The sequence below is a fragment of the Schistocerca serialis genome, chromosome 7 (genome assembly GCF_023864345.2).
Source record: "Schistocerca serialis cubense isolate TAMUIC-IGC-003099 chromosome 7, iqSchSeri2.2, whole genome shotgun sequence".
NCBI lineage: Eukaryota > Metazoa > Arthropoda > Insecta > Orthoptera > Acrididae > Schistocerca > Schistocerca serialis.
The window spans coordinates 483,002,124-483,023,307 of record NC_064644.1 but is presented as its reverse complement, the minus strand read 5'-3'; the positions used below and the strand labels follow the sequence as shown (position 1 = coordinate 483,023,307).

General features: G+C 44.0%; 1 protein-coding gene across 1 annotated transcript in view; it reads left to right on the top strand.

Annotated features, from left to right (window-relative positions):
• The window catches only part of LOC126413159 (protein O-mannosyl-transferase TMTC2-like), an 899,537-nt gene that overhangs the window by 530,917 nt on the left and 347,436 nt on the right, over positions 1 to 21,184 (top strand). The window contains exon 12 of the mRNA XM_050083054.1: positions 14,829 to 14,987. Coding sequence (XP_049939011.1) covers positions 14,829 to 14,987 — 159 coding nt within the window. The remainder of the gene's footprint in view (positions 1 to 14,828; positions 14,988 to 21,184) is intronic.

Genomic DNA, 21,184 nt, shown 5'->3' with positions numbered 1-21,184 from the left:
CGAAAAGCATTATTCAACACGGTGGCGTTGCTGTCATGGTTCCTCCGAGACGTAATCCGTAGGTAGCAGTCATCCACTGCACTAGTAGCCCCTGGGTGGCTTGAGCGAGGCATGTCATCGACAGTTCCTGTCTCCCTGTATCTCCTCCATGTCCAACCAACATCGTTTTGGTTCACTCCGAGACGCCTGGACACTTCGCTTGTTGAGAGCCCTTCCTGGCACAAAGCATCAATGCGGACGCGATCGAACCGCGGTATTGACGGTCTACAACTGTCTGTAGTTCGAGACAACACGAGCCGTGTACGTTCTCCCTGGTGGAATGACTGAAACTGTTCGGCTGTCGGACCCCTCCGTCTGACAGGCGTTGCTCATGCATGGTTGTTTGCATCTTTGGGCGTGTTTAGTGACATCTCTGAGCAGTAAAAGGGACTGTGTCTGCAATATCCACAGTCAACGTCTATCTAGAGGAGTTCTGGGAATTGGGGTGATGCAAAACTTTTTTTTATGTGTGTATATCCCGGTACACGCGAACGAGCATCTCGGAAACAATGAAGCATATCGGTTGATCGCCTGCTACTGTCGTGAGCATCTATGGAAACTGGTTGAAGGACTGTGAAACCACGAGTAGACGACAACGTGTAGGATGTCATCGTCTCATCGCAGAGGGTGGAAAACGGACGCTTGCCTGCCCGGTAAAGCAGGGTAGGTAGGCAGGTACCTGTGGCGGATCTGACGATAGAATACAACGCCGGTGCGGGCACAAGTGTTTTGGAACACACCGGTCACTGCATATGGTTGAAATGGTGCACGGCAGCTGACAGGCCCTACGTGTTGTCACGTTGACTCAACGAAATCAACGAGTGAGGTGACGCAGTGATTGGCACATTGCACTCGCATTCGGGAGGACGACGTTTCACACCTGCGTCCGGCCCTGCAGATTTAGGTTTTCTGTGGTTTCCCTAAATAGCTCCAGGAGAATTCCAGGATGATTCGTTTGAAAGCGTTTTCCTTTCCTTGATACAATACGAGCTTGTCCTCCTTCTCTAACGCCCTCGCCGGGACGTTAAACCCAATCTTCCTTCATTTACCAATGGTATTTTGTCTGCAGTGTGCACGGGATCACAGATATTTGACAGTGGATAAATGGAAAAGTGTCATCTGGTCGGACGAATTGCGTTTCGTGTTACATCAGGTCGATGGTCGGTCAGAATACGCATTCAGGTGAACGGTTCCTCGAAACATAGTCAGTGCCGGGGGCGGAGATCGTTGGGAGAACTATTTTGTTGCGGGGAGGGATACCAAACTGCGCATCGATGGCACCCGTGGCAGTAATCGAAGGCACCGTAACAGCTGTGGATTACGTGAACTTAATTGCGCTTCACCTGCACCCCTTCATGCTTCGTGTCTTCCGCGACGGCGATGGCATTTTCCAGCATGATAGCTGTGTTGTAGGCCAAAAATCTGTTACAGAGATTTAGGTAGCGTGATAATGGCCAACATTTATGTCATAAATTTAGACAACACTATTCGTGGAGCGCAGCGACCTAGTGCTATATTTTGATTAAAACGACGGACGAGATCGTAGTACCATTTGTTTATGCCGGCCGCTGTGGCCGAGTGGTTGTAGGTGCTTCAGTCCGGAACCGCGCTGCTGCTACGGTCGCAGGTTCGAATCCTGCCTCGGGCATGGATGTGTGTGATGTCGTTAGGTTAGTTAGCTTTAAGTAGTTCTAAGTTCTAGGGGACTGATGACCACAGATTGTAGCCGTAACCAAACTATATATATGTGCTGGGCACCAAACTTGCATGAGGTGAAAGCGACGGAACACATCTGGGACGTTATCAGGCGCTGACTCAGTGCCCACAGTCCACCGGCTCATAATTTACGAGGACTGCGTCACCTATGCGTAGATATCGCTTGTCAGGTGCCGCCGAAAGTCTACAAAGCACATGTCGAATCCATGACATGCCAAACTGCTGTTGTATTGAGTTCTAATGGTGTACGAACACGCTATTAGTCACATAGTCAGGAATTTTTATTTCATTTGAATCTGACCCACATACACCCGTGCCTTTGCGACGTTGTTTAGAATGCATGCGGCAGATTTGGCTCTGCCCAGCTGGAGCTGACGGTTTGGTTTGACCCTAATCGCATAAAAAGTGTTGTGGGCAGCGCCTGATATATTGGCTCCAGGCCTAATAACTTTCCCATAACGTCACCTTTTTTCGTGAGAAAAAATTTTAGAGATTCGTTGCAGGAAGCAACACGTTCTAGGGGAATGTTAATATGGGGTTAGAGAATGGACATTTCGTATGTATACTCGTGAATCTGTCTGGATGAAAGGCTTGAGTGTTTACACAATTTCGGGAGGTGTTTGGAGCTAATGGCATCTAGGAGTCGGCCGACAGCACTCCTGGGTGTTGTAATCACTTCGTGAATCCTATGAAGTGGAATTGGTGTTTAAAAGTGTCGCATATTTCAAGTTGGGAGTTAATAATCATTACTGCTTGGTAAAGTTACATTGAAGTGCCAGAGAAACTGGTGTATGCATGCGTACTCAAATAGGAAGATATACAGGGTTATTACAAATGATTGAAGCGATTTCACAGCTCTACAATAACTTTATTATTTGAGATATTTTCACAATGCTTTGCACACACATGCAAAAACTCAAAAAAGTTTTTTTAGGCATTCACAATTGTTCGATATGTGCCCCTTTAGTGATTCGGCAGACATCAAGCTGATAATCAAGTTCCTCCCACACTCGGCGCAGCATGTCCCCATCAATGAGTTCGAAAGCATCGTTGATGCGAGCTCGCAGTTCTGGCACGTTTCTTGGTAGAGGAGGTTTAAACACTTCACCATTAAGAAAAAATGTTGCTTCATCACTGAAAACAAGTTTCGCACTGAACGCATCCTCTTCCATGAGCTGTTGCAACCGCGCCGAAAATTCAAAGCGTTTGACTTTGCCATCGGGTGTCAGGGCTTGTAGCAATTGTAAACGGTAAGGCTTCTGCTTTAGCCTTTTTTTCCGTAAGATTTTCCAAACCGTCGGCTGTGGTACGTTTAGCTCCCTGCTTGCTTTATTCGTCGACTTCCGCGGGCTACGCGTGAAACGTGCCCGCACGCGTTCAACCGTTTCTTCGCTCACTGCAGGCCGACCCGTTGATTCCCCCTTACAGTGGCATCCAGAAGCTTTAAACTGCGCATACCATCGCCGAATGGAGTTAGCAGTTGGTGGATCTTTGTTGAACTTCGTCCTGAAGTGTCGTTGCACTGTTATGACTGACTGATGTGAGTGCATTTCAAGCACGACATATGCTTTCTCGGCTCCTGTCGCCATTTTGTCTCACTGCGCTCTCGAGCGCTCTGGCAACAGAAACCTGAAGTGCGGCTTCAGCCGAACAAAACTTTATGAGTTTTTCTACGTATCTGTCATGTGTCGTGACCATATGTCAATGAATGGAGCTACAGTGAATTTATGAAATCGCTTCAATCGTTTGTAATAGCCCTGTATAAACGGGCAGAACACCAGGCTGCGGTCGGCAACACCTATATAAGACAACAAGTGTCTGGGCCAGTTCTTAGAGCGGTTACTGCTGCTACAATGGCAGGTTATCAAGATTTAAGTGAGTTTGAACGTGGTGTTATAGTCGGCGCACGAGCGATGGGACACAGAATCTCCGATGTAGCAATGAAGTGGGGATTTTACCGCACGACCATTTCACGAGTGTACAATGAATGACAGGAATCCGGTAAAACATAAAATCTCGGACATCGTTGCGACCGGAAAAAGCTCCTGTAAGAACGGGATCAAAGACGACTGAAGGGAATCGTACAACGTGTCAGAAGTGCAATCCTTTCGCAAATTGCTGCATATTTCAGTGCTGGGCCATAAAAAAGTGTCAGCGTGCGAACCATTCAACCAAACATCATCGATATGGGCTTTCGTAGCCGAAGGCCCACTCGTTTGCCCTTGATGACTCCACAACATAAAGCTTTACGCCTCACCTTGGCTTGTCAACACCGACATTGGACTATTGATGACTGAAAACATATTGCCCGGTCGGACGAGTTCGTTTCAAAATGTATAGAGCGAATGGACATGAACGAGTATGGAGACAGACTGTGAAGGTGACACGTACGTAAGCATCCTGCCTGATCACTTGTATCCATTCATGTCCATTGTGCATTGCCAACTTGGGCGATTCCAGCAGGACAATGCGACACGCCGCACGTCCAACATTGCTACAGACTGGCTTCAGGAACACTCTTCTGAATTTAAACACTTCCACTGACCACCAAACTCCCTAGACACGAACATTATTGAGCATATCTGGGATGCCTTTCAACGTGCTTTTCAGAAGAGATCGCCACCCCCTCGTACTCTTAAGGAGTTATGGACAGCCCTGCAGGATTCATGATGTCAGTTCCCTCCAACACTACTTCTGACATTAGTCGGGTCCATGCCACGTCGTGTTGCAGCACTTCTGTGTGCTTGCGGGGGCCCTACACGATATGCTTCTGCACCAGTTCCTTTGGCTCTTCAGTGTATTTTTCCAATAACGAAGACTAAAAAGAATTTACAAGTGCGTGCAGGTGCATGAATGTGCAATTTCTGCTTAGACCCGTGTCTATTCTTGCCACACTCGTTTCATGAGGCAATGTTTTTTACGAGTCGATTTACAGTCACTGCATTATAGGCAAGTGTATGTGTGATCTATCATTATTACGCTCCCATGTCGCTCAGGCAAACGATTCTGCCTGTCTCAAAGCCTTTTCCAGCTCTCATCAGCTGATCATTGGGATCGATGGCATTCATAGTAATCGCACACGATTCTGTGATTAAAATACTGTAGCGAATCTATGTCCTAGATGCTCCAGCACAGTCAATGAACTAACTGAAGATGTACTTGAGATGATGGTCTTCACTTCTCGAACTTAACACTTATCGTTGCCTACTATCTACTGATGGAAAAATTGACTGTCTTCCAGCAACATTTCGGTGCTGCCAGCACCAAAATTCAACGTCGAAGCCAGGAATGAGGTCTCTCGGGATCCACATTCCTGCTCAACACTTAAGTGCCTCCAGGTACCGAAACCTAACAGGCCAGTAGGGGGTTCACACTTGTTGTCTACGGCCCGTGGTACACTACAGTTATATCGGCGCCGCTTTTGGACAACGCCATTTACCGTGAATGGTATACTTTAACCACAATGTCAGTAGAACAGTTTATAAACAGCCATTTTTGGAATGCTTGTCCCTGAAACATAAATCGCTCCGTTCCACATTACTACAACTGCACTGTTTTGCGCGTTCCCCAGCACGCTTTATATACCCTCCACTGCTAGTGCTGCCCCCTGCCATTTGTGAATGGTTGTTGCACGTTGACGACGAGCACAGGCAATAGTCATATTAAAGCGAATTGACCGTGTATGTTGCGTTCTCCACCTGAAAAGCTAAAATACTATTAGACACACGCAACAGCCACCAGTAAGGACTCCAATCCTCGTTTTTATGAATGTTTCTTTTTCGGTACTGAAAATAAACTCACACAAGGGTGAAATTTTAATCAACATTTCCCACTTGCGTGGCAACTGTGGTGCTAACCCTCTGTTGGTCTCCGCCTGACAGTAATTAACTGCCCCTGGCTCATTTATTATTTCCAGCGGCTGTGGCTGTACAGCTAGCTGATGTAACTGAATTAAAAACTGTCGCCACATCAGTGTTACCAAAAAAATCCTCTAAAAGAGTAAACACAGTAAATACAGATATGCCTCGAATCAAAGGTCATTTGTTTCAATCACTTGTAGTGTTAGATGGCAGTCTTGTGACTGTGGATCTTGTTTAGAGTGGCGAGATGGGTAGTAATAGCAAAATACAAGCTATTATTTGGGATGTTCATGTAGAAGAATTTATAACACAAGACTTCCAGAACAAAAACCACATACATTGACGGAATAAAAATCGCAAGACAAAGGAGGATGAGTTTGCAACATGAATGAAAGATGGCAGGTGTGTTTCTACTTCTGAAAGATGATACACTACTGGCCATTAAAATTGCCACACCACGAAGATGACGTGCTACAGACGTGAAATTTAACCGACAGGAAGAAGATGCTGTGATGTGCAAATGATTAGCTTTTCAGAGCATTCACACAAGGTTGGCGCCGGTGACGACACCTACAACGTGCTGACATGTGGAAAGTTTCCAACCGATTTCTCATACACAAATAGCAGTTCAGCGGCGTTGCCTGGTCAAACGTTGTTGTGATGCCTCATGCATAAATACGTACCATCACGTTTCCGACTTTGATAACGGTCGGCTTGTAGCCTATCGCGATTGCGGTTTATCGTATCGCGACATTGCTGCTCGCGTTGGTCGAGATCCAATGATGTTAGCAGAATATGGAATCGGTGAGTTCAGGAGTGCAATACAGAACGCCGTCCTGGATCCCAACGGCCTCGTATCACTAGCAGTCGAGATGACAGGCATCTTATCCGCATGGCTGTAACGGATCGTGCAGCCACGTCTCGATCCCTGAGCCAACAGATGGGGACGTTTGCAAGACAACAACCATCTGCACGAACAGTGCGACGACGTTTTCAGCAACATGGACTATCAGCTCGGAGACCATGGCTGCGGTTACCCTTGGCGCTGCATCACAGACAGAAGCGCCTGCGATGGTGTACTCAACGACGAACCTGTGTGCACAAATGACAAAACGTCGTTTTTTCGGATGAATCCAGGTTCTGTATATTATGATGGTCGCATCCCTGTTTGGAAACATCGCGGTGAATGCACATTGGAAGCGTGTATTCGTCATCGCCGTACTGGCGTATCACTCGGCGTGATGGTATGGGGTACCATTGGTTACACATCTCGGTCACGTCTTGTTTGCATTGACGGTACTTTGGACAGTGGAGGTTACAGTTCAGATTTGTTACGACCCGTGGCTCTACCCTTCATTGGATTCCTGGAAACCCTACTTTTCAGCAGGATAATACACGACCGCATGTTGCAGGTCCTACACGGGCCTTTCTGGATACAGAAAATGTTCGATTGCTATCCTGGCCAGCACATTCTCCAGATCTCTCACCAACTGAAAACGTCTGGTCAATGGTGGCCGAGCAACTGGCTCGTCACAGTACACCAATCACTACTTTTGATGAACTGTGGTATCGTTTTGAAGCTACATAGGCAGCTGTACTTGTACACGCCATCCAAGCTCTGTTTGACTCAATGCCCAGGCGTATCAAGGCCGTTATTACGGCCAGAGGTGGTTGTTCTGGGTACCGATTTCTCAGGATCTGTGCACCCAAATTGCGTGAAACTGTAATCACATGTCAGTTTTAGTATAATATATTTGTCCAATGAATACCCGTTTATCATCTGCATTTCTTCTTGGTGTAGCAATTTTAATGGCCAGTAGTGTACAAATCCAAATTTCGCACCAGTCGATAAGAGTGGCGTTAGTAACACCACTGTCAGAATACAGGTCAGGTTTGCTTTAAATACTCGTTGTAACGGTCTTGAGCGACTTCAGTCATGTCAAGCAAGATCTCACTGTAGGGCAGGGTGGAGGTCTGTTGGTGTTTTATAATGGAAACTGGTTCTGCCTAGGAGCCAGTAACGGTCATATGTTGGTTAGTAGGAGGCCAGTTGAGGGCCTGCAACCAATCTGTCTGCCTGCTGGACACAATGGAGCTACACCGGGAGTAATGCATCCTGACTGCGTAGTTGTACGTCACTCGTGATTCGACCTGTTGTGCTGCCATTCATGGACAGTATTCCAGGGGGTGTTTTCCAACAGGATAACGTTCGCCCACATACTGCTGTTGTTCCCCAATATGCACTTTAGAGTGCCGGCCGGTGTGGCCGAGCGGTTCTAGGCGCTACAGTCGGGAACCGCGCGACTGCTACGGTCGCAGGTTCGAATCCTGCCTCGGGCATGGATGTGTGTGATTTCCTTAGGTTAGTTAGGTTTAAGTAGTTCTAAGTTCTAGGGGACTGATGACCTCAGATGTTAAGTCCCATAGTGCTCAGAGCCATTTGAACCATTTTGCACTTCAGTGCCTACATGTTGCGTTGACGTGCTCGATCAGCAGATTTGTCTCCAATCGAGCATGTATGGGATATCATCAGACGACAACTCCAGCGTCATCCACAAACCACATCATCTATCCTTGTACTGACCGACCAAGTGCAACGAGCACGGAACTCCATCCAACAAACTAACATCTCGCACCTGTACAACGCAATGTATGCAAGTTTGCATGTTTGCATTCAACTTTCCGACGGTTACATCGGTTATTAGCGTACCAGCATTTCAGATTTGGTATGGCTTATCTGGTGCTTACATTAACCTGTGACCTTGCAGTGTTCACAAATTTGTTACCACAATTTCATTACTCTACATTAATTATTTTTTGGTGCTGCGAGTTTTTTCGTCATTGGATATGCTCAGCGATTTTCAGTGCACAGGCTATGAAGCAAAGAACGGACGAAATCTGTAGAGCGTGGGCGAAATCAAGGGAGCCAGTGGTTCAGTGTTTTCCTTTACACAGAGAGTTTACCTGTATGCTGCAACGTGATTTGCTGCTGCGACAGCGACCTCATAGTCCGGGAGCTTGTTACAAAAAATGCAACTATTTTATACTATTTGGTGTTTTAATATATTGCTATCGATGACTTAATAAAAAAAAGTCATTAACACGAAGTCTAGATTCTGGGAGATGCGGCTCCCACGCTCTTTCAAACGTGTCGCAAAATGTAATGTCCAGTAACTCCATTATACTAGCTGAAACATTTTCTTGTGCATTATTCGCAGTACAAATTGTTGATAGAAAAGTCAGCAAGCACCTAGCTGGAATATGCCGTCAGCAACTTTCCGAAGATGTCAATAAGTTATACAATGCAGCCATTTTACACTCTTTGCAACCTTTCTCTTTTGCTTCATTTCTCATCACACAGTTGGAAAGCATTAATTTTTTCGGACCCGGACAGTCAGGAACACTGAACTGAAAGTGCACCACGATTCGTGACGTGCCTAAGTTTGCTGTTTTTTGTTCTAAGTTTCTTATTTACATAGCACGTTTTTACAAAACTAAATTATAATAGAACTTACCGTAATAAACAAAAACTTTTCGAGCTTCACCGTAAAAATATGTAATAACTGATCGCTCTCATTCCCACCATAACTGCTCTCGTCATCACTAAAACTGCAAATGTTTTCTTCTTCATATTCTGTTTAAGAATCTCGTGCAATTATTTAATTATAAAATAATTAAGAAAGTCTATCAAGAAATATCTATAACTGTATTATCCAAAAGTAAATGGGTAATGGCTGATCCGGCTGAATGACAGCATCGTTTCCTGTTCCCCATCGAACCAGCGACGTACATATACAGGGGGAAAAGTATTTAAACCGACAAACTCTGGGAGGTTGTTGGGAACATCAAAACAACTTTTTTTCCCTAATGTCATTTTTTCTTATGAGGAGTATTTAAACCGATGGAGGCCGTATTAAGCTCTTCAGTTGTTAGAGGACGTCTTACGCTCTTCAGTTGTAGGCAACTGCTGCCCACCAGTGTAGTAGCGCATTGTCTCTGTTTACTAATGGAGCGATACACCTGGAGTGAGTACACTGATGTGGTTGGTGCGCACTACGTAGCGCACCACAACGGACGAGCTGCACAGCGTGTTTATCAACAAAAATATCCTAATCGTCGTATCCCGCATCATACGATCTTTGCTGCTGTGTACCAATGTCTGCGTGAGACCGGGTCATTTAGCAGATTACCTGGACGGGAACGCCGTCGCACGGTAAGAACGTTGCAATTTGAGGAAGCTGTCTTGCAGCATGTGGAGCGGGATCCTTCAATCAGCACTCGTGCAATTCCACGTAACATGGGGACGAATCAGACGATTGTAAGAACCGCCCTTCGAGAGCAGTTGTTACGTCCACTTCACTTACAGCGTGTCCACAACCTGGAACCAGTTGATTATCCACCCAGAGCACAGTTTTCGCAGTGGTACCTGGGACATTGTGAAATGCATCCTACATTTCCATCCTCTATTTTGTTTACCGATGAAGCAACGTTCGGGCGTGGTGGAGTCTTCAACATGCACAATTCGCATGTTTGGAGTGAGGATAACCCACATGCCACAGTTACTAGCGCTCATCAAGTGCGGTTCTTCGTTAAAAAAATGGCTCTGAGCACTATGGGACTTAACATCTGTGGTCATCAGTCCTCTAGAACTTAGAACTACTTAAACCTAACTAACCTAAGGACATCACACACATCCATGCCCGAGGCAGGATTCGAACCTGCGACCGTAGCAGTCTCGCGGTTCCGAACTGAGCGCCTAGAACCGCTAGACCACCGCGGCCGGCAGGTTCTTCGTTAATGTGTGGGTCGGTGTTGTTGGGGACTGTTTAATTGGGCCGTGTCTGCTACCTAGGCCATTAAATGGCAGGCACTATTACAATTTTCTCGTCAGAGCATTGCCAGAATTGCTGGAAAACGTCCCGCTCCATACAAGACAACGCATGTGGTTCCAACATGACGGGGCGCCGACACATTTCAGTCGTCGTGTGCGTCGATTCCTGGACCAACGATACCCAGAAACGAGGATTGGCAGAGGTGGTCCTGTACCATGGCCTGCTCGATCCCCAGATATGTCCCCTCTGGACGTTTTTGTTGGTTTAATTAATTTGACGCCAGAGAAATCTTTCTCTATCGTTTTAAATACTCCTCATTGGAAGAAAATGACATTAGGGAAAAATATTTGTTTTGATGTCCCCTACAACCTCCCAGAGTTTGTCGGTTTAAATACTTTTCACCCTGTAAAAAAAAAAAATGGTTCAAATGGCTCTGAGCACTATGGGACTCAACTGCTGAGGTCATTAGTCCCCTAGAACTTAGAACTAGTTAAACCTAACTAACCTAAGGACATCACAAACATCCATGCCCGAGGCAGGATTCGAACCTGCGACCGTAGCGGTCTTGCGGTTCCAGACTGCAGCGCCTTTAACCGCACGGCCACTTCGGCCGGCTTTCACCCTGTATATTATCAACTAGTTGGCATCTGTTTTTTGAAGATGATCGACTGTCGCTATTTTCAGTTTATAAATTCCTTTATATACATATGATTCATATAGATTTTCCACGATGTTTGTTAAGTTTTTCCATATAGGTGGAAAATTTGAGTCATAGGCATTATCGGCTGTAATTTTGAAAGTATCGTCTATATTTTTAAAATTATAAGTTTTTGAAGACGTTGCTAATCTTGCGCCCTTAATAGAATTGAAATTTTTTAAGCCGTGGAGTTGACACAGAAAGTTTTCTAGCAAGTTCCAAGCAATTAATCAACAATGTCTTTATGATTTTTGGCAAAAGCGGTGAACTTTGGTTAACACTTGGAATGGTAATCTTCAAACATGCCCGTACTCGGTAGAAATTCAGCAAAAGTATCGCCAAAATCCTTTTCCTCTCGATATCCGAAGATAATTTTGCAATAACTCAACTTGTCCGTGACAAACTTTCTCACTTGTCCTTCCTTGCTTTCGCCAAAACCGCAGATTACCTGCGACATTTTGGAGCCCTTTCGCACAGCACGGAAATGGTACTATTTCTTCGGCTACAGTGACAGCCGTCACAAAAAGTCCGGCCATTCTCCAAATAGGAGTGACCGTTGCTATAAAGTGGAGAGAACTAAGGAACTCAAATCAAAACACGAGCGAATAGCTGCTCCATTATGCTGCTCTATTACCTCGTCGAAACTACTATGTACTTGGTTTCAGATTCAAATAATTTTCGTTGCGACTAATGTTATTAATAACAGAAGTATTGCATTCTAAATATTAAAATACAAAATTATATCAATAATAGAGGTTTGCTTATTATCATAATATTTTAAACAATCAAACTTGAAAAAAAATGCTGCGTAAATAAAGAACTTAGATTTCAAAAGAGTAAAACTTAGGCACAAAACGCTTCGCGTGTGCGTTTTCACTTTCAGCGTTGCTGAGTGTACGAGTCTCAAAGCATTTCTATTTTCTCGTTTCTTTATAGGAACATAATTAAATGCGAAGCAAACGACAAACGTTTAACAGTGGATGTACTTTTCTTTACACATTTGGGGCTTTGCTGACGACGTTAGTCCCAGATTTGTGCTTGCTAACATTTTCTATCAGCAATTTGTACTGCTAATAATAGATAAAAACTTTATCCAGTATAACGTAGTCCGGGATATTACATTTTACGATACGTTTGAAAGTGCGTGGGCGTCGCTTGTACCAAAATCCAAATTTTATGATAACTGTCTTTTATCGTTCAGTCTTCAGAAAGGAAACATTAAAATACCAGGTTGTATAAAATAGTCGCACTTTTCGTCAGGCCTCCCGCACTGTCAGTGGCGCACTGATACGTCGTCGGAAGCAGAGGCTAACTGTCCACGGAGCGGTCGCAGGACACGCATCTCCGACATTGTGTGTGCGGAGGTGCGCTCTTGTCCCACCCCAGGAACCTTCGGCGTTTCTTCAGCGCTAGGCTTCAGAAAACCTCTTGCATTAAGTGCCCTAGGTTGCCAAACCGATTCGTATCGTACCCACGCTTCTCGCATAGGATCAGCAGAGGTATTTATCTGTGTTAAGTTTTCCTGGTGAGTGGGTTTTGCACGAGGCCCTTGACTGACATTCCCCTAACGGAGTTCGAGCTTCACGAGAAGCTCTTACTTCCTGTCCCAAGAAGCAGCCGTTGTACAACATCCTCCCCGCCCCTCAACACGTGAGCAACAACAATGTGTCGCCAGATGTGAGCCATGCTGTTACTTTAGCGCCCTCGCTCACGTTATTAACTGTTACACGAAACCTATATCCATACGCATTATAAAAATGGATGTGAGTATATATGTATGTTCCACAACTTATCGTAAACTGCTGGACCGATTAAAACCGAACTTGGTGCACATATCATTTGTCTTCTGGTAGAGGTATCACTGAGGTAGTAAGAACCACACACCTACCAAAGGGGGAGGGGTGAAAAACCAGTGTAGCCCACGACGCGAGAATACCCTTACTTTAGTCATCCAGTATTCGAGAATGAGAGCACTTACAGACTTGCGACAAACTTTACGAAACTTATTCTCTGTGACGACCCCCGCAACATGATGAAACGAGAAAAGTTCGCTGCTTACTACATTTTCGCTGTTCATGCAGTAGAACTGCCACATGTAGCATGACGTTTTAACATAGTACTTCTGTACTGTTAATTCTATTCCCAACAGATTTCCAGTCGGTATTCACACATACCACTGAACGTACGTAGAAAGATATATCATTGTATGACAAATAGTTCAGAAGATATGACATCATAAACGATGACATGCGTGAGAAACTGCCGCATCATTCACGACGTTTTAATTTACTACTTCTTTACCTCTAACTATACTCGCAACAAATTTCGCAGACAGTAAGCCCATAAACCACTGGATGAGCTTGCAAAATTATATCAGTGTGCGACAAATATTTCAGAAGATATGACGCCATAAATATTAAGCTGCGTGAAAGTGAAACTGCAGGACGAAATTTGCTAGACGATCAATGTACAAATACGCCTGAAATACAGAATGATATTTTCACTCTGCAGTGGAGTGTGCGCTGATATGAAAATTCCTGGCAAATTAAAACTGTGTGCCGGACCGAGACTCGAACTCGGGACCTTTGCCTTTTGCAGGCAAGCGCTCTATCCTCTTCTTCTTCTTCTTCATTTTTTTTTTTTGTTGTGTTTGGTCTTTGCGGACGTCACAATGACATCCGTACATCCGTTCAAGTTCGTTTGTTGATCCTTCCACTCGGTTTTTTTTTTTTATTACAGAGGCCCACCGGCTCTCTGACCGGACACGCTGGGTAGCCGCCCCGTCCTCACAGCTTCACTTCTGCCAGTACCTCGTCTCCTACCTTCCAATCTTTACAGAAGCTCTCCTGCGAACCTGAAATACGTTAAACGTACGTGATATGTATTTGACATGTGCTTATGCCGGCAATGCCATTGGTAAAAAATTTCATTTTAAACCCTTTAACGATTTCAATCAAATTTGGTAGAGATATTAGTTACAATCTGTAAAGAAATACTGTAGGAATGTGGTAACGTGGAGAGAGAAGGAAGGGCAAGGAAATGGACGGACCAGTGAGGGGAATGAGGACATAGGCAAAGAGAGAGGAGGAAGAAGAGATGGACAGAAATAGGGAAGGGGGAAATGGACAGAAAGAGGGGAGAGAAAGAGACAAACAGAGAAAGGAAGGAGGGGGTATTCATCTTGACGTTGAAGCTCATTTGTCTGTGTTTGCTTCAACATTAACATATGTTTTTGGGTGGGGTCCGCCTTTAGCAAAACACAATTTTGTTTTTTGTCCCAGACATGTTTCACTGCAGTTGCAGCATCATTAGTGGGTTTTTTATTATCATGGGTGTTAAACATAAGGAATGTTCTGTACTATTTAAATACATATAAATATTAGTTTCTAAATCTTAATTACAGAGTTTTGAAGAGCACATAAAATTGTGTATTCATACCTTCTTACCACATGGTATGGTTTTCCTGCTGTATTACGTGTTTACAGTGTCAGTTTTACTTTACAGTTTGTCACCTGCAACTGCATACAACTTAATATAGGCAAAATATTTACGCAAAAATTATGATTTCTAAACTTTGTGGCTATGACTGAGATTAATAATTTATGTGAAAGTGTGTGTGTGTGTGTGTGTTTGTGTCCATTTACATTATGTTTAACTTAAGGTTTCTTTTTTCTTCATTTTCAGGTTCTGTGTATTGAGTTGCCAATGTTACTGTCACTGTCACTGTTTAGCAGCGGTAATAAAAAGATGGCGGACAGTGGAACAGTTGGAGGTGTGAAAACAAGATGGCGGACAGTGGAACACTTGAAGATGTCATTGGCGGCTGTTTTGAATTTCTCAGAGGTGTGTGTGTGTGTGTGTGTGTGTGTGTGTGTGTGTGTGTGTGTGTGTGTGTGCAAAAAATAGAGAGAGAGAGAGAGAGAGAGAGAGATAGTAGGTTTGAGGATTTATTATATATACACAGGGTGTTACAAAAAGGTACGGCCAAACTTTCAGGAAACATTCCTCACACACAAAGAAAGAAAATATTTTATGTGGACATGTGTCCGGAAACGCTTACTTTCCATGTTAGAGCTCATTTTATTACTTCTCTTCAAATCACATTAATCATGGAATGGAAACACACAGCAACAGAACGTACCAGCGTGACTTCAAACACTTTGTTACAGGAAATGTTCAAAATGTCCTCCCTTAGCGAGGATACACGCATCCACCCTCCGTCGCATGGAATCCCTGATGCGCTGATGCAGCCCTGGAGAATGGCGTATTGTATCGCAGCCGTCCACAATACGAGCACGAAGAGTCTCTATATTTGGTACCGGGGTTTCGTAGACAAGAGCTTTCAAATGCCACCATAAATGAAAGTCAAGAGGGTTGAGGTCAGGGGAGCGTGGAGGCCATGGGATTGGTCCGCCTCTACCAATCCATCGGTCACCGAATCTGTTGTTGAGAAGCGTACCTTGAACAGCAGCAACTTCTCTGACGCTGACATTAGGGTTATCGTCAACTGCAGGAAGAATTGCCTCGTCCATTGCAGGTGTCCTCGTCGTTCTAGGTCTTCCACAGTCGTGAGTCATAGGCTGGAATGATCCGTGCTCCCTAAGACGCCGATCAATTGCTTTGAACGTCTTCCTGTCGGGACACCTTCGTTCTGGAAATCTGTCTCCATACAAACGTACCGCGCCACGGCTATTGCCCCGTGCTAATCCATACATCAAATGGGCATCTGCCAACTCCGCATTTGTAAACATTGCACTGACTGCAAAACCACGTTCGTGATGAACACTAACCTGTTGATGCTACGTACTGGTGTGCTTGATGCTAGTACTGTAGAGCAATGAGTCGCATGTCAACACAAGCACCGAAGTCAACATTACCTTCCTTCAATTGGGCCAACTGACTGTGAATCGAGGAAGTACAGTACATACTGACGAAACTAAAATGAGCTCTAACATGGAAATTAAGCGTTTCCGGACACATGTCCACATAACATCTTTTCTTTATTCGTGTGTGAGGAATGTTTCCTGAAAGTTTAGCCGTACCTTTTTGTAACACTATATATATATATATATATATATATATATATATATATATATATATATATATATATATATGTGTGTGTGTGTGTGTATGTATGTGTCTGTGTGTGCGTGTGTGGGGGGGTGGGGGGCGTTCTATAGGTTGGTATAATTCTTTGAAGGCAAAGGACAGAGTTCCATTGCAGAGAGCTGTGTATTCATTTATTACTTGCTTCCCTTCGGTCATGGCTTTTTGTACTTGATAATTTTCTTCAATTATTAGTTTTTGTGGGGGGCTGTTTCTGCATTTCAGAATTTTCAAATCAGTGTTGATGTTTGTTGGGCTATGTTTATTGTCCATGAGGTGTTCAGGAAATGTGGAATGACAGCTGTTACTTTTTAATGCTCTTCTGTGTTCTGTGTATGTGGCATTAAAGTTTCTGCTTGTCTGTCCTATATAAACTGATCTGCAGTCCTGACACGTTAGTTGGCAAATACCAGATGTGTTGTGTTTGTCTGTGCTTGTGTTGGTTGTCCTCTGTGTTGAGTTGTCTGTCCTGTAGGCTGTTTTTAGCCCTTGTTTTTTTGAGTGTGTTGCCTATTCTGTGAGCTGCTTTGTTCTTGTAGGTGAGAGTGAACCACTTGTTTGATGTTGAGGGTGTTTCTTGTTCATGTGCGCTCGTTTGTGTGTTCCGCATGTTTGTAAGTTGATGAGAAGGTTTTTGTGTGTTGTGTGTCATTTATAATTTTGTTGTTCAGTTTATCTATTCCATACAAATACCTTTAGAAAAGACTTCCTCACAATGAAATCTATACTCGATGTTAACAAATCTCTCTTCTTCAGAAACGCTTTCCTTTCCACTGCCAGTCTACATTTTATATCCTCTCTACTTTGACCATCATCAGTTATTTTGCTCCCTAAATAGCGAATCTAATTCTCTCAGCATCACTTGATTTAAATAGACTGCATTCCATTATCCTCGTTTCGCGGTTGTTGATGTTCATCTTATATCCTTTTTTCAAGACACTGTCCATTCCGTTCGACAGCTCCTGGAAATTCTTTGCTGTCTGTTACAGAATTACAATGTCATCGACAAACCTCAAAGTTTTTATTTCTTCTCCCTGGATTTTAATTCTTACGCCAGTTTTTTCTTTTTTTTTCCTTTACTGCTTGCTCAGTATAAAGATTGAATAACATCTGGGATAGACTACAACCCTGTCTCACTCCCTTCTTAACCACTGCTTCCCTTTCATGCCCATTAACTCTTATAACTGGCATCTTGTTTCTGTAAAAATTATAAATAGCCTTTCGCTCCTTGTATTACGAGGTGTGGCTAGAAAAAAACCGGACTAGTACTGGTGAAACAATAAAACGAATGCAATAAGGCTGTAAGTCGCGTGGCCTGTCACGTGACTCTCGCTCCGCCTACTGCTCGAGTTTCTGCACTCAGTCTGCCCGTGGCGTCTGTTTTAAGTAGCTGACGTTTTGTCTGTGCGTCGGAAAATGTTGAGTGTACAGAAAGAACAGCGTGTTAACATCAAATTTTGTTTAAAACTAGGAAAATCTGCAAGTGAAACGTTTTTAATGTTACAACAAGTGTACGGCGATGATTGTTTATCGCGAACACAAGTGTTTGAGAGGTTTAAACGATTTAAAGATGGCCGCGAAGACACCAGTGATGACACTCGCACTGGCAGACCATTGTCAGCAAAAACTGATGCAAACATTGAAAAAATCGGTAAACTTGTTCGACAAGATCGCCGTTTAACAATCAGAGCAGTGTCTGAGTTAACAGGAGTTGACAAGGAAAGTGTTAGGCAGATTCTTCATGAAAGTTTCAACATGAACAAAGTGTGTTGAAAAATGGTTCCAAAGTGTCTCACAATTGAACAGAAGGAACGCCGAAGAATGATTTGTTCTGACATCCTGGAAAACATTGAAAGTGATCCCACCTTCTTACAAAATGTTATTACTTGCGATGAATCGTGGTTTTTTACTTACGATCCCGAAACTAAACGCCAATCGATGCATTGGAAAACTCCTGGTTCTCCACGACAAAAAAAAGCACGAATGTCAAAATCGAAATTCAAGGCAATGATGATTGTTTTTTTTGACATCAAAGGGATTGTGCACATTGATTGGGTACCAGAGGGACAAACAGTGAATCAGCATTACTACATTAGCGTCCTGGCTACCCTACGTGAGCGAGTACGGAGAAAACGGAACGATTTGTGGAGAAAAAAGTCATGGATCCTTCACCAAGACAATGCCCCAGCTCACAGTGCGTTGTCAGTGAAGACGTTTTTGGCAAAACACAACATTCCCATCCTAGATCATCCACCCTACTCACCTGATTTGGCCCCCTGTGACTTTTTTCTTTTCTCTAAAGTCAAGTCAGCTTTGAAAGGAACTAGATTTGAGACTGTTGAAGCAGTAAAAGAAAAAGCGACGGAAGTAATGTATGGACTTACCGAAAATGATCTGCAGCATTGCTATGAACAGTGGAAAATTCGTATGGAGCGGTGTAGAGACCGAGGAGGAGAGTACATTGAAGGAGATAACATTAAATTGTAAATAATTGTAAATAAATGTTTTTTCCAGCATCAGTCCGGTTTTTTTATAGCCGCACCACGTATACCCCCACCACATTTAAAATTTGAAAGAGAGTATTCCAGTCAACATTGCCAAAAGCTTTCTCTAAGCTTACAAATGCAAGTAACGTAGGTTTGTCTCTCCTTAGCCTATCTTCTATGAGGATTTGTAGATTCAACATTGCCTCGCGTGCTCTTACATTTCTCCGGAATCCAAATCGATCTTTCCTGAGGTCGGCTTTTACCAGTTTTTCCATTCTTCTGCAAAGAATTCGAGTTGGGTTTTGTTAGGATGACTTATTAAACTGATGCTTCGGTAATTTTCACACCTGCCAGCACCCGGATTCTTTGAAATTGAAATAATTATATACTTCGCCTGTCTCATACATCTTGCTCACCAGATGGGAGAGCTTTGTTATGACTGTCACTCCCAAGGCTATCAGTAGTTCTAACGGAATGTTGTCTACTCCCGGGGTCTTGGTCCGACATACGTCTTTGAAAGCTCTGTCAAATTCTTCATGCAGTATTTTGTCTCCGTCCTCCTTCATTTCCATAATGTTGCTCTCTAGTGCTCTTGTATAGACTCCCTACATACTTCTTCCAGCTTTCTGCTTTCCCTTCTTTAGTTAGGACTGGTTTTCCATCTGAGCTCTTGATATTCATACAGATGGTTCTCTTTTTTCCAAAGGTCTCTATAATTTTCCTTTAGGCAGCATCTATCTTTCCCCCCCAGTGATATATATTTCGAAAAGATTGCATTTGTCCTCTAGCCATTCGTGCTTACCCATTATGCTCTTTCTGTCAATCTAATTTTTTAGACGTTTGTATTCCCTTCCACCTGCTTCATTTGCTGCATTTTTGTTTCTTCTCCTTTCATCAGTTAAATTCAATACCTCTTGTGTTTCTCAAAGATTTCTACTATCCCTCGTCTTTTTATCTACTTGATACCCTGCTGCCTTCACAGATTCTATCATCTCTCAAAGCTACGCATTCTTCTTCTACTGTATTGCATTTTCCTGTTCTTGTCAAAAAATGGCTCTGAGCACTATGGGACTCAACTGCTGAGGTCATTAGTCCCTTAGAACTTAGAACTAATTAAACCTAACTAACCTAAGGACACCACAAACATCCATGCCCGAGGCAGGATTTGAACCTGCGACCGTAACGGTCTTGCGGTTCCAGACTGCAGCGCCTTTAACCGCACGGCCACTTCGGCCGGCTGTTCTTGTCAACCATTTCCTAATTCTCCCTCTAAAACTCTCCACAAGCTCTGATTCTTTCAGTTTATCCAGGTCCCGTCTTCTTAAAGTCCTACCTTATTGCATTTCTTCAGTTTTAATCCGCAGTTCAAAACCAATAAATTGTGGTCAGAGTCCAGATCTGTCCCAGGAAATATGGTTCCGAAATCACTGTTTTAACATTATGTAGTCAATCTGAAACCTTTCGGTATCTCCAGGTCTCATCTACGTATACAATCGTCTTTAATAATTCTTAAATCAAGTGTTAAAAAACCTCCGCCCGAATAGGCCATAAAGGTCCAATGGTACCGACCGGTCGCCGTGTCATCCTCAGCCCAAAGGTGTCTCTGGATGAGGATATGGAGGGGCATGTGGACAGCACACCGCTCTCCCGGCCGTATGTCAGTTTACGAGACCGGAACCGCTACTTCCCGATCAAGTAGCTACTTAATTTGCCTCACAAGGGCTGAGTGCACCCCGCCTGTCAACAGCGCTCGGCAGGATAGACAATTGCCCCTACTTGATTTTGTATTTGTAACACTGTATTCACCCGACGAGAAATCCTGTTCCTCCTGCCACCGAACTTCACTAATTCCCACTATATCTGACTTTAAGCTGCCCCTTTCCCTTTTTAAATTTTGTAACTCGCCTGTTCGATTACGGGATCCGACATTCCACGCTCCAGTTCGTAGGACACCAGTTTCATTTCTCCTGGTAACGCTGTCCTCCTGAGTAGTCCCTGTCCGAAGATCCGAATGGGGGAGTATTTTATCTCCGGAATATTTTACCCAAGAGTATGTCACCATCATTGAAGCACACTGTAGAGCTGCATGCCCACGAGCAAGAATTACGGCTATTGTTTCTCCTTGGTTTCAGCCGTTTACAGTTCCAGTACAGAAAGACCGTTTTAATTGATGTTGCAAGGCCAGATCAGTCAGTGATCCAGACTGTTGCCCCTGCAACTACTGAAACGGCTGCTGCCTCCCTTCAGGAACCACACTTTTGTCTGACCTCTCAACAGGTATTCCTCTGTTGTGCTTGCATCTACCACACGGCAATTGTATTGCTGAGGCACGCAAGCCACCCCACCGACGTCAATGTCCACGGTGTGGGGAGGGGCTGGGGGAGTGGACACGGTATCCAGTCGCGTTCCAAATTCTACGATTGCCAAATTTGTTCCGGATGTTTATGA